Source organism: Macrobrachium rosenbergii, chromosome 24, assembly GCF_040412425.1.
Source record: "Macrobrachium rosenbergii isolate ZJJX-2024 chromosome 24, ASM4041242v1, whole genome shotgun sequence".
Taxonomy (NCBI): domain Eukaryota; kingdom Metazoa; phylum Arthropoda; class Malacostraca; order Decapoda; family Palaemonidae; genus Macrobrachium; species Macrobrachium rosenbergii.
The window spans coordinates 38,084,516-38,098,028 of NC_089764.1; the positions used below are offsets into that span (position 1 = coordinate 38,084,516).

The 13,513-nt window shown below is 40.8% G+C and overlaps 1 protein-coding gene across 5 annotated transcripts in view; it reads left to right on the plus strand.

Moving 5' to 3' along the window:
• Positions 1-13,513, plus strand: part of LOC136852028 (zinc finger protein OZF-like) — a 56,059-nt gene that overhangs the window by 15,741 nt on the left and 26,805 nt on the right. For all 5 annotated transcript variants that reach the window (XM_067126506.1, XM_067126507.1, XM_067126505.1 and 2 more), the window contains one exon: positions 9,024-9,176. In XM_067126506.1, coding sequence (XP_066982607.1) covers positions 9,024-9,176 — 153 coding nt within the window. The remainder of the gene's footprint in view (positions 1-9,023; positions 9,177-13,513) is intronic.

The window sequence follows — 13,513 nt, forward strand, 5'->3', positions numbered from 1 at the left end:
GGAAGTAAACTTCTAATTGAAGCCATTTGCATTCTTACTAAAAGTGGGTTTGAGTTTTATTTTTTCCAAAGTGGAGGAACAAGATCCTGGAACGGACATTTGAGGAATCCAGGAAGGAGAGATTCATTCACCATATTTACTTTTATGATTTATTCTTTAAAGTTTTCACTATTTATATCCATCTTTTTTCTGCAATGTTTTCTTAACTAATCATATTTCTTGAATATTAATTATCTTGTCCCCAATTGATGACATAAAGAAGAGATATTCATGAAATCTTCCATTTGTTACATTGATAGATAGTCAATGAGAGAGACCTGTCTTTCTTCTCTAGATTACAGTTCATTGCAGTTCCTTTTAGAAAACGTTTCCATCACTGAGAGAGAGAGACATGGAACCCCTGGAAAAAGCTTGCCAAACAGAAGATCTGTGACTGTGTGCTTTTAAGGCAAACTGCCCTGTTGCCAGTTTTAATCGACAGAAATCACAAAGGAATTCTGTGACAAGACCTTTGCATTAGTTTTGTAACAAACCCTGAGAAATCATAAGATTTTGGTGACGGTTGATTTCTGGAGGGACAATCTCCTTACTACTGTAAATTTTTCTTGTTTTCTGAATCACATTACTTTTTTTTTTTACAATTTGACCACCATAGGGTAATTTTGTTATGTGTTATAGAATGTACATTTATCATTTATTAAAATGATTTTTCTAACAATGCTTGTATTTATAGTAACCCATATATTTCTTGATTGATTTTTAGGGTCTCTACCCTTAAAATCTGGTTCATATCCATCCATAACTTCTCTCTCATCTTGAGGTTTAAAGACTAATTTTTTCAATCAAACTTTCGAGAAAAAGAATTTCCCCTGATGATGAAGGGAATTTTTTTATATAATAGCTAGTCATCAGACTTTGTCTGTTATCAAAACTGGGAACCAACTTTGTGTTGATCTTGCCAAATAGTCATAAAGAATTTAGCTGAGAATCTGGAGCATTTATGGTGACATTGTTCTTCCTGACTGAAAATTTTATTAAAATCTTTTTAATTCAATAGATACTTGAGTTTTAAATATTTTATAGTTGACCCACATATATGTTCTAGACTGACTATTATCGATTAAATCTCTCTCAATAGATGTGGATAGCCTTTAAAGAGAAAAAATTGAAATTTTAATTAAAGAACAAGATCTGATAAAGAAAAAGAGGCTCAAACTTACTTTTAAAGGAGAATTTCATATTTCCTTGAGAATATTTATTCTTTACAAAGAAGAGTCCTCAATTAATCATACTTTCATAAAAACGTAAACAATGCAGCGCTTCTTGCTTCTTCTTCTTCTTCTTCTTCTTTACCCCTGATTTAAGGATGACAGATATTTCCGTGTGTTGTTGTGTCTGTCATACCAAAGAACTGAATGCCATTTGACGAAACTCTGATTTTCCGTTTCTTGCTTGCTTCATTACAATTTCCATTAAAGGACTTGTTCTGTGAGGGACAGAGATTTGGATAGGAGGAGGATGGGAGAAATGAGGCAGCATCATCGGTTGTTATACATTTGGCAGGTGTCGCATGGGGTCCACACCAGTCGATCTCCTTTTGGAAATATATATAACACAGCCTACTAGGTTAGGTTAGGATAGATTAGGTTAGTATAGGTTAGTATACTATCCTTTATAATAGGGCTAAGTAACACAGCCTACTAGGTTAGGGGAGGTTAGGTTAGGTTAGGTTAGTATACTGTCATTTAATAGGTTTTCTTTAATGGGGGCCGGTCGCTGAGTAACACTGCCTACTAGGTGACATTAGGTTACCATACTTTTGATTTAGAACTGAATGTGAAGGTTTTTCATATTATTTTGTCCGAGTTATAACTGGTTGCTATAATACTTTTGTTTTTCATATATTTTTCTTTCTTCAGGACTTACCTCCTTCAGAATTTTCTTGGCCACCTTGTTTCAGTGACGTCAGTTCCCCCCAACTGCTCTCAACCAATTAAAAGCCATATCACTCATGCTGACCTCGGTTTCCATACCCTCAGTTTACTCAGTCTTTCATACCAGTACAATGGCGGGTCCATTGGCTTCTACATCACACTCCATTAATCTTTTAACTCGTGATAGTTTGCCTGTTACTGGTGAGAATTGTTTTGCAAATTATCATGCAATTCAGTTATTAGTTATTATTCTTTTGTTAATTACAGCAAGTTAATTAAATTGCGTGAAGATCATGGACTGTTAAGAAAACAGTGTTTTTGCCCTCACTGTGGTAGTGAGTGCAGACTTTATCTAAAGAATAAAGCATTTAGGTGTGATAAGTCGTATCCCTTTGTCCACAAAACAAGAAAAAGAAAAAGGTGCATTTTCTATGTTTAACAGTTCCGGAACACAGGGTTTTCCAAATCTCATTTAGATGTTGAAACTATTTTGACATTTTGCTTCTTTCTTGTTTCAAATTGGCCTAGTTACAGTGCTATGAGGTCAGAACTGCATCTCAGTGACACAGCCATCAATGATTGGTCCAGTTTTACTCGGGAAGTCGTTGTGAATTGTGTATAAAAACAAAAAATTGGTGGACCATCAACAACTGTGGAGATGGATGAGGCCAAATTTGGCAAAAGGAAATGTTGCGTTGGAATAGTAATTGAAGGTCAGTGGGTATTTGGAGGGATTTGTAGAGAGACAAGAATTTTTAGTTGTGCCAGTCAAAGACCCTAATTCTAACTCATTGTTAAGTCTGAATAAAGGTTACATAGAACCCGGCACAACAATTATTGCTGATTGTTGGAAGGCCTACAACTGCCTGTCAAGCGATGGGTATATTCATTTAATAGTCAACCATTCAGTGAACTTCGTTGACCCCATATCTGGTGCTCACAAAAAAACCATTGAAAGAAGGTGACAAACTCAGGGATAGTACCAGAACCTTGGTTTTCGAAAAAAGATGTAATTTTGTGGGCTGTTGGTTGGTAGCCTACTTCAAAATACATTTCAAAGAGCACACTACTAGGTTTCACACACTCTTAAAGGTAGCCACTGATTGATACCTTCCAGATAATTAAGATAAGACTGTGCATGTTTCATTGTCGTTGTACATACCTCATGGTGTATTACCTTTGAAATAGGTTTTATGAATGTAGAATAACTTTGCACTAAAAGTTACCTTGGAAATTGATTTTTCCGATACTTGTAGTGTTGCTGATAGAGGAGGTGGTGTTTTTTTTTTATTGTCAGTTTATTATCCTTTGCTCCCAGTCCCTCCCTCTTTGTGTTTCCCTCTTACATCTTACACTGACCAACACTCCTATGACCCATCATTCTAATTTTAGAATAGAATGGGCCTGTTGGTCTTTCCTCACTTTCCTGATGTATTCCTACCAGTTCCCCCTCTAGTTCCTCCCTTTACCTTACCTTATCCCGTCTAGAACATAAGGCTTCCTAATTACAGTACTTGCACATATGGAAAACCGTTTTATGGCAAAAGCATGTCTGGTCTTTATCCAAGTGTGTTCCCCCACCCAAAACCCCAAATTCCCAAAGGGCCCCATCATTGATGGGTAGAGTTATAATATTAATAATAGTTGCCGGGCAATAAACAGCACACCTCCTTCGTCAGCAGCACAAAGTATAGGAAAACTCAGTTTCCAAGGTAATAGTTCTGTAGTTTTACCATATAATTTTTTGAATAGACAATATAGAAAATGGTGTATTTTATGATGCAGTACGAGTTAGATGACTTGAAAAAATTTCTTAAATAACGCAAGAAATTAACCATCCTTCTTTCGTGCTTTTACGTTCATTCTCAAGGGGCTGGTATTGGAAATGGCGTCCCATAAAACTTTTCTGCACAAAAACATAAACTAGAGATGGTAGATTTCTCAAATGATCTCGCCAGTGCTGCATCATGTATATATACACAACATTTTCTATGTTGTACATTTTGAAAATTTCCATTAATAAACAAACAATATTTCCATGCAAAGGTCTTCCTTGGAGTTTCCGTCAAGTTTTTGGAGATTATGAGCAAAAAGCAAACTTATGGCCCCAGGTCTGCAGAGCAAATATGGAATGGTAATTCTACAGAATAGCTGTGCATGTGTTGTTCTTCCGTGCCCAGTCTCACCTTGGGGCATCCAGGGGCTTACCCCCTAGGCCAGGTCAACATTCAGCACCCTAGGATAGGTTAGGTCAAGGGAAGTTCAGCCTAGGATGAACCGCTGTTGAAATGTCGGACTTTCACTTGAGCAGGCCGCTTCCAGGGGAATTAAGTCCGAGCACAGCAACTATTCCTTGCTTCTACCAATGAACTTGGTGAGAATGCTGATGGCATGCTGATGAGGAGAGAGGGGGAGGTGGAAGATGTGGGTGACTGGTATGATTTTCAGTCTGTAATCTTGGGCAAGTTGGCCATTCTGATACAATTCAGTTATTACACAGGGAAGTCTGATGAACATGTAATTTGATGGTTTTTGCTTTTTTGTTAGCTTACGCTTGTACATACACAATGTTTGTTGCATGTACACACACCCTGACTCCTGTAAATACGTAAGGTACGACACACTTAAATTTCAGAGGTTCGTAAGACTTAGCAAAATACAGAAAAATTTCAGAGAAATAAAACTTCAGCCACAAAATATAAATACAGATCATAGTTTTTCCCCCCAATGTGAGTATGCAGAGGAGTAATTTTACTTGGGTTTATATACTTATGAAAAGTACAGATTGATTAATAAGTCTGTTGCTTAATGGTCAAAATCAAATTGTTCGTACGCAAATACAATCCTTTGTTCTTTATGTAGGCTTGAGCATGTGAAGGCGAGCTGGAACAATTGTTTAACTTCAAGAAAGGATCGTTAACTGTCGACAGGCAGGGGAAAGCTACACCCACCTGTCAGTATGTACTCCACTCTGCTTCTGGCTCTGTTGTGTTTGGACGTCTGTATAGACTGTGCCCGATTTGCTGTTTGTTTTCCTTTTCACTCTCTCATAGGATTCCTTTGGTTTACATGTGATTGTTGATGAGTTTTGTCTAATGAATACATGTTTGTTCCTATACCAGTACAAACCTTTGGTCTTTACATAGGGAGTTTGCTTCCAAATGCGAGCTGGAATGGCCATTCACTTTCAAACGAGGTCCTTAGCTACCAATGATGGGGGGAGGGGAGCCCTGCCCACTCGTCGGTCTGCACTCCTCTTTGCTTTCAGTTTATGTCTTGTAAAGAAGTTTCTGTGCTTCTCTGCCCAACTGCCGTTCGCTTTCCTTTTGTTGTTGTTTCTTGTGTATTCGAGTGTGTATATTTGTTTGCTAATACTGTACATTTATTATGCAAACCCATGACTTGCAACAGCCTAGGGAGAGGAAACCTTTTATTATAAGGCTTTGCCCAGGTAGGAAGAAACCTTGTAATTGGTTCCTCTCCTCATTAGAAATAGACCTCATACTCTGTGTATGTCATGCAGGAAGCATGACTGTGACCAAACTACCCTGTGTAGTGAGTGTCGAGTCTGGCCTTCTGAACAGTGGGTGAAGTTTGCTCTGAAAAAGAAGAGAGAGAAAGTTTCTCCTGCTGTTGCTACTCCTAAGGAAGCAGTTTCTCCTTCATTGTCTCCTGCTGCATCATCAGTATAGAGCCAGCGTAGAGGATCGGTTGACCGTTTTGACTACTCTATGGCGGTGTCCTTCCATTCGGAGGGAGTTGTCCACGGGAGGACGCTCCTCCTTGGGCGAAGGGAGATGGCCATCCCTAGGCCTCCCGGAGAGCGGAGTGCTGAGGGATTGATCTCCCACTTGAAGGCCTCCAAAGGCCTTCCAGTAACTGCTTCCACCATAACTGTCACTGGTTCCACAGTTATGGTGTCTACCAGCTCGAGGGCCACCTCTTCGACTCTGATAACACAGCACCTGCCCCCAGTGATGTACTCTCAGGTGTTACCCCCTACATCTTCATCCCTTGGTGACGCCCTTCTCCACACCCTGCTGTCCAAGGCCTGCTGCGACTGGAAGTAGTTGAAGAAGAGGAATCAGAAGTCATCGTCATTGTCTTTGTCTTCATCTCCATCGTTTGCTTTCACCTCCTCCCCTTCTTCTTCTAAAGCTAGTGAGCTGAGGAAGAAGAAGGCTGCCTCTCCCAGCCATAAGAAGTTCCATAGGACTTCTCCTTCTTCCATGAAGAAAGCTACAGGGTCTCTCGCTTCCATTGCACCCAGTACTGCAGCTTCCACTGCCAGCAGCACCGGAGCAACCACTGCTTAGGGTCCCCTGGACCCCCGGAGCACCGGTACTGGTTCCAGGAAGTCGCCTTTTATTATTCTGTTATGATTCAGAAGATGAAACCTGTTCATATGGAACAAGCCCACAGGTGCCATTGACTTGAAATTCAAGCTTCCAAAGAATATGGTGTTCATTAGGAAGAAGTAAGAGGAGGTAAAGGGAAATACAGAAAGAAGAGATCTCACTTACTTATTAAAAAAGAAAATAGATAAATAAACAAACAGATAAAAATTTACTGAAATGCAGTGAGAATAGTATTAGGATAGTAATGCATTGCACCTTCGCTTGAACTTCTGAAGTTCCAATTGCATGATATCCTGTGGGAGGCTGTTCCACAGTCCAACAGGCTGGTAAGGGTCCCCGGCCTATGGGCCCGGGCCAGGCTGCCACCACAGCCTAGTGAGAGATAATGAGTAGGGAGTGGGCAGGCTCTCACTCACCCCTGTTCTCTAAAGAGAGCAGTGCAAGAGTTCTGGAACGATGACGCCGGCTTACCAGCCCGCTCACCCGTGAAAGGCAAGAGGAGGTGGCCCCCTCCAGTCTTCTTCCGTAGAGGCTCTGGCCTCTAAGAAGACAGTAGCATGTCTACGAGACAGCCAAATTTGAACAGGACAGTTCTCCCCGACCTGTATGGCCGTCGCCACTGCTGGTTGATAACCGGTCAGGGCCTTTCTCACCTGCTGGAGCTTCAGCCTCCAGCAGGTCCAGTAAGGGTGCTGGAGATCTCTCACCTGTCCCCTCCACCTCTTCAGGGTTTTCCAGGAGCCGGGAGCCAGACAGGTCTAGGTTTCAGGACCAGGACCATTCATGCTATTTTTCAGTTCGAGCTGGAAATCGCTATTGAAAATTAGTATCAAAAGTTGTCACTTTTTCCTTCAGCTGTGATCAAGTTAAGACACATTTCCACCCTCTGTCTGTCTGTCTGGCCATTTTCAAGACGACTTTTATTCTTGATCTACTTTAACAGTTTTTCTCTCAGCCTTTCCTCCAACATCTTTCCCAATATTTTTGTAAAATGCTCAAGTAGTTTATTCCTTGTATGATTTTCACAATCCAGTGCGTTCACTTTCCCTTTGAATACCATTACTGTATTACTTTAAGGTTCTGTTCCTTATGGTAATGATACACAAATGGTAATGTGCTTGGCTTACTGTTTGCTCTATGTGGTTGCACACATCTGTGTCCCTACGATGCAGCTTCTTGTGATGTTTTCCAATTTCGTGCCGTTTCATAGCAGAAGACTCATGACCCGTTTCTAGTGTTTTGAAGTGCCCCTGTTAAGGGGTCCTTTCCTTGGGGCAAGGAAGGCCTCCGCTACTTGTGCCTTTTTGAGTTGGTGTTTCACGGATGTACTTTGCCCAGGGATACCCTAGATCACAGTCCATATTAGTAGGTCTTAATCATCCATATGGATTTGTATCTCTCGAGATCATGTGCACATCATATTTTCTGGCGCATCTTGTTCCAAACAGGAGGTCTGCGCTTTTCATATTCAGACGCTCTTTGTGCTGGAACGCTGCCCTTTATTGTATGCTGCCATTTATGCACACACTCTGAACCAGTAAGACCCCCAGCACGCGTCCATCAGTCGTATCCTGGTAAGGGCAGTGGGTGTGCTTCCATTCCGAGGCTGACGTTTGGCACAACTCAGTCTCTGCTTGGGGTAGCTCTGTATAACTTGGAATATATCCTGTGCCTATCGGGTACTGGATTGAGCAGACTCTTCCCAGAACCTGCAATGGTGTTCAACCTTGATCGTTGTCCAGTCAGTGATGATATTCACCCCAAATTTAGACATGGGAGTAGTGACTAGGTTAGCCGAGGCTGTGGTACCAAAGGTGTACCCTAAACTTTCTTTGCTCTCTCTCTCTCTCTCTCTCTCTCTCTCTCTCTCTCTCTCTCTCTCTCTCTCTCTCTCTCTCTCTCTTCTCATATACATTTTTCAGTATAGTACCTTACGAAATATAGTGCCTTACGAAAGTACTTTAATGTAAACAATTACCAAATTAGACATATCAGTGGTCATTTGTCTTGAGGGATTACTGCAACACAGCAGTGCTTGAGAATGGCCTTATGTCAGCACTCGCAGGTGTAGGAAGAGGAGTTGTGTCATCAGGGGTTAGGTTAGGTCAAATGAAGCGTCCTACTATTGCTTGATGCAAGAACTAGGCGAGGGATGTGGCATTGTAACAAGGTGGTAGATGGGGCAAGTGGGTGACCCCATAGCCATGAATTTGGGCCCATTTTGGGGTGTGGGGACCCCATAAGGAAACCTCACACCTGCTCTTGATGGAAGGTTGACCATTGATTTTGTTGTCCCTCACAAAAGGGTATTCTCCATGGGGGTGTAGTGCCATCAGTACACCTCATGTGGTGCACTGTAGGTATTATTCTATAGGGTTCTTTGCAGTGTCCCTTTGGCCCCTAGCTGTAACCCTTCCATTCCTTTTACTGTAGCTCTGTTCATATTCTCTTCTTCCATCTTACTTTCCTCAACCCTCTCCTGACAGTTCTTGCATAATGCGGTGGTGAAAGGTTTTTCCTCCTCCTGTTACACCTTTCAAACCTTTCTGCTCTCACTTTCCCTTTCAGCCCTGCATGACCTCCTCATAGGTCCCAGTGCTTGGCCTTTGGAAGAAGTTCTGTCTGTATTCCTTTTCCGTAAAAGACTTTGGGTTTGTATATCTAGAAGAAATACAAAGTAGATCTTCAATTTGCACATTTTAATGTATACTGTTTCCTGTTTCTTTTACAGATGTGTGCTTGGTAAGTGTTCCTACGTGCAGTTGCATTGCAAGTTGCAGTAGATCCTTTGAAAGTGATTTGGAGTCACCTGCTGCCTATGTAGGATGCGTTGACGTCTACAGGACACATGCCATGAGTTTTCTGCTGTCACATTACTTGTTGGGTGAGTGTTGAAACAATTTTATGTACGTAAATGATGAATTGATGTAAAGAAAGAGATACTTTCTACCAGATAAAACGTGTCTTATATTGCCCAAAATGCCCTCTATTAACTTCTCCATTTCTTCACGTTTTGGAAACGCTTGTCCCTGTGGAGTCGAGATCCAAGTCGAGGAAAAAAGAAATGAAGAGGTTCTGATGCCCGGCTGAGTTTCGATCTCAGGTCCAGGTATGTAATGAGGTAACGATCATTTGCTCTTTGTGGTGACAAGCGCTTCCAAAATGTGAAGAAATTGAGAAATTAAGTGGGCATTGTGGGTCATAGAAGTTGCATATGTTTAGACAAATGGACACTTGTCAATTTTCCTTTGTGTGTGTGTGTGTGTGTGTGTGTGTGTGTGTTGTGTTTCTCTTTTACATTATATGTATGTTAATGAATTTGTGGCAAAAAGTGACAGATGTTTATAGTACTTTTCATATCTTTTTCATTTGTGTAAACTGTATCGTCCATAATCTTTGATTTTTACACCTTTTTGTTAGTTTTATTTTCCTTCAACATAAAATTTATTGTTGAAAAAGAAAGTGCCCCTCACATGGTGCACTGTCAGCATAACTAAAAGGTTGTTTGCAGCATCCCTTTGGCCCTGAGGCACTTTTGTCAACAACCTGGAGGCAACAAACAACATTATAGCTTGTGTTTGGTCAATCGAGGGTATGAGACTACAAACTATAAACTACAAATGAGAAGAGTTAATAATGGCGTATGTAGGGAAAAGGAAGGATGAGTCAGTGCGAGAGAAGTTTCAGATTCCTGTGCTGGAAGAATATTTCTCAAGGAAATGGTGCGAAGATATTCCGACTCATTCAGAATAAGTGTAGCATTTCAAATCGTCAGTGTTATCGTATAGCCTAAACGATTCGAAATGTACTGACCCAATCGTAGCCTAAGTCTTATGCTACGACACCCAGGGTTACTTCCTCTTATGCTAGTTCAAACTGTGATTAAATCAATGCATTGATTTGTGTATATTAGCTAAACTAACAATATGAACTTACTATTGGCGATTCAATTGTTCCTAGCTTGATGTACAGTAGTCAGATTGGCTTGAGCACAGTGTCTATTTCACGACCCTCATCCAAAGCACACCTCAAGAAGTTCTCCTTACATTTAGATATGCATATCTCCTAAAGGAAGTGTCCTAAATGTACTTTTTTTAGGATGAATAGGAATACTTAAGTGTACTCGAAGGCACCAACAATTATGGCTTCATTCTTGAGTCCCCTCTAGCTCGAACCACTCTGTATCAAGGTTATGAAGAGACTGACTTCACGGCCGTCTTTGACCAACACCAAACCTTCGACTAACCACCATACAAACAACCAATACCGGTAGTTAAGCACTATTACACATATACTTACAATTAAACACATGAAACAACCAAGACAATGCTTTTCATTACTAAATACAAACACAACAAAACATAATATCCTTCTTCTACATAATACGCATTTCCACACTACGTAAATTTAAAGAGAATACATAAAACTGTACTACAACTTGCGGAAAAGTACAATCTATCTTGTCAAAGTTTTGACAGAAGAACTTGAAATAATCAAAATCAAATGACAACCAGATGAAGGATACAGGCATACCGCACTTTGTTTAAAAGAAAAATATAAATTAGTAGATATGAATACACTGTAATAATGTACAGGAATTGTTAGAACTGTTCCCATGTGATCTTTTGTGTACATGGAAGCACTTTTCTATCTTAAAGGACGGATTTGTAGTCTAGACTCCGCAGATGCTAGTAGACTGCTGTTGCTAGTAACCGTCAACAGGGAAGGATATTTCCTCTGCCTCTTTTTGTCACTTGCCTGTGGCTGAAGCAAGAGCGACAGCCACGTGGGATCTAAGCGGAAAGGCTTAAAGTACCAAGGAAAGCAGTAGTTCGCCCAAAGGGAAACCTAGACCAAATACCTCCTTGATTAAGAACGATTATGTAGAAGTGCTCAACTTCCTCAACACCTTTGGTTGGAGTACTGTGCATATTTCCAAACTGGCTTTAGAGATGGGAATGAAATGTAATTTGTTCCTACACAAATGCAAACATTTGTTCTTTACATAGGAATTTTAGCCTGTAATGCGAGCTGGAACAGATACTGAAACTTATCAACAGGGTAGTCAAATACCAACAGGTGGGGGAAGCCCCCCCACTTGCCTGTCTCCACTCCACCTTGCTTCCAGCTGCCGTCGACTGCAGATGTCTCTCACGACTCTCTGCCCGACTTTTGCTGTTTGAACTTTCATTGACGAAACTTGAGTACAGGCAGTACCCAGGTTACGTCGGGGGTGCCGTTCCGACACCACACTGTAACCAGGAAAACGACTGTCGAAACTTAAAAGTGGAAGAAGTGGTGTATTATGTATTTTATTTAAAGAAGGATATTATGTTTTGTTGTTTGTGTTTAGTTAGTAGTGAAAACATTGTCTTAGCTGTTTTGTGCGTTTGATTGTAAGTATACTTGTAAATTTGCTTAACTAATGGTATTGGTTGTTGTATGGTAGTTAGCCAAAGGTTTGGTTTCGGTCAGAGACGGCCGTGAACGCAGTCTCTTCACGTCTTTAATATAGTATGGTTCGGGCTAAGTGGGGGCTCAAGAATGCAGCCATAGTTGTCAATATCTACAAATCCACTTAAGTATTCCTATTCATCTTAAAGTACATTTAGGGAAACTTCCTTTAGGAGATATGTACATCTAAATGTAAGGATAATTTCTTGAGGTGTGCTTGGGATGAGGGACACAAAATAGGGATTGTGCCTATGCTAATCTAACTACTGTATTTCAAGCTATGAACACTGAATGCGCCAATAGTAAGTTCATATTGTTAGTTTAGTTAGTATACACAACGCAATGTATTGATATAATCATAATTTGAACTAACATAAGAACGAAGTAACCTAGGTGTTGTAGCATAAGACTTAGGCTACGATTTAGGTCAGTACATTTCGGATCGTTTAGGCTATATGATAACACTGACGATTTGAAATGCTATACTTATTCTGAGTGAGTGGAATAACGATGTAGTCTGGAACATCGCAAGGAAAATGCATAAAAATGAGAGATAAAGTGAGAAAGCCTTTGACCTATGGGTGTACTGTACAGTATTTTACTTGCATTCTGATGTAGTGTGCATCCAAAAACCTCAACTTTGACTTTATATTGCAGCTGTTTTTATGTAATTATACTGTTCCTTATATTGTAGCTGTATTTATGTACTTTTACTGTTCCTTATATTGTAGCTGTATTTATGTACTTTTACTGTTCATATATTGTAACTGTATGTACTTTTACTGTTTAGTTGCAGTGTCAGACGATGACATAACCTCGTAACATCCGCTGTAACCCGGAGCCAATTTTGTATGAATAGTATATTTGAAAAGCGACGAAACTCGAACGACATAACCTGAGTCTGATGTAACCTGGGGACTGCCTGTATTCCTTTTCCTTTTTTGGTTGCTGACAATGTGTTTGTATTGATTTCCCAAACCCATCAGTCAAAGAAGCCTTCTTGCAAGGAATCAAGTTTATGTATTCCTTGCCTATGAATACTGTTTTCGTTGGACACGTAACAAAGTCTGGTAGTTACGCAACAGCTGTTTCATTCTCTGATATACTTGCTAATAAATTGACCTTTCAAGTGTGGTAGATTTAATCGCTTGGAGGTTCCTTGACAATAGGGTTGCCTTAGTTAAGGTAATCCTGCTGTCACAGCCAACCTTTGTGTTCATTGGAATAGGCTAGGAATCCTCATTCCTTTGATTTCTGCCACTTGGTCTTTGTAATTTTCGACTGCTGCAGACGAGGTGAGTTTCAGCAGTGGTGGAAGGAGGTAGAGATATTCTCCTTTCCTTCATCGCCTTCATCTGCGTTGTGCTTTTGAACCTCACCTCTGCGAGTTGAGAAGACTTATTAAGCTTCTTTTTGTGTGCCTTTGCCTTTGGGGTGGGTGGGGAGACTCAATCACCATTTGCAATCGATTTCCTTGGCAGGGGTGGCACTCAGTGCCTTTCCCTTAGACTGGAGGTTCTCTTCGTCTCGTCACTGTAAGCTTTGGAGCTTGCTTCGAGTCAAATTCTCTTCTCTCTGAGAGAAGTAGTGCGTTGATCCCTCTTGCTGCTCATTTGCTCCTCATTTTCCCTGTTGACTGACCGGGTTGATGGCTGGCACCAAGTTTGGATTGTTCTTCCTGGTTCTCAGCGCAGTCCTTTGGGATCGCACTGAGAGGGTTTTTGGATGACTCATTCTCACGGACCCTTGGCTTTTATTACCAGGCCT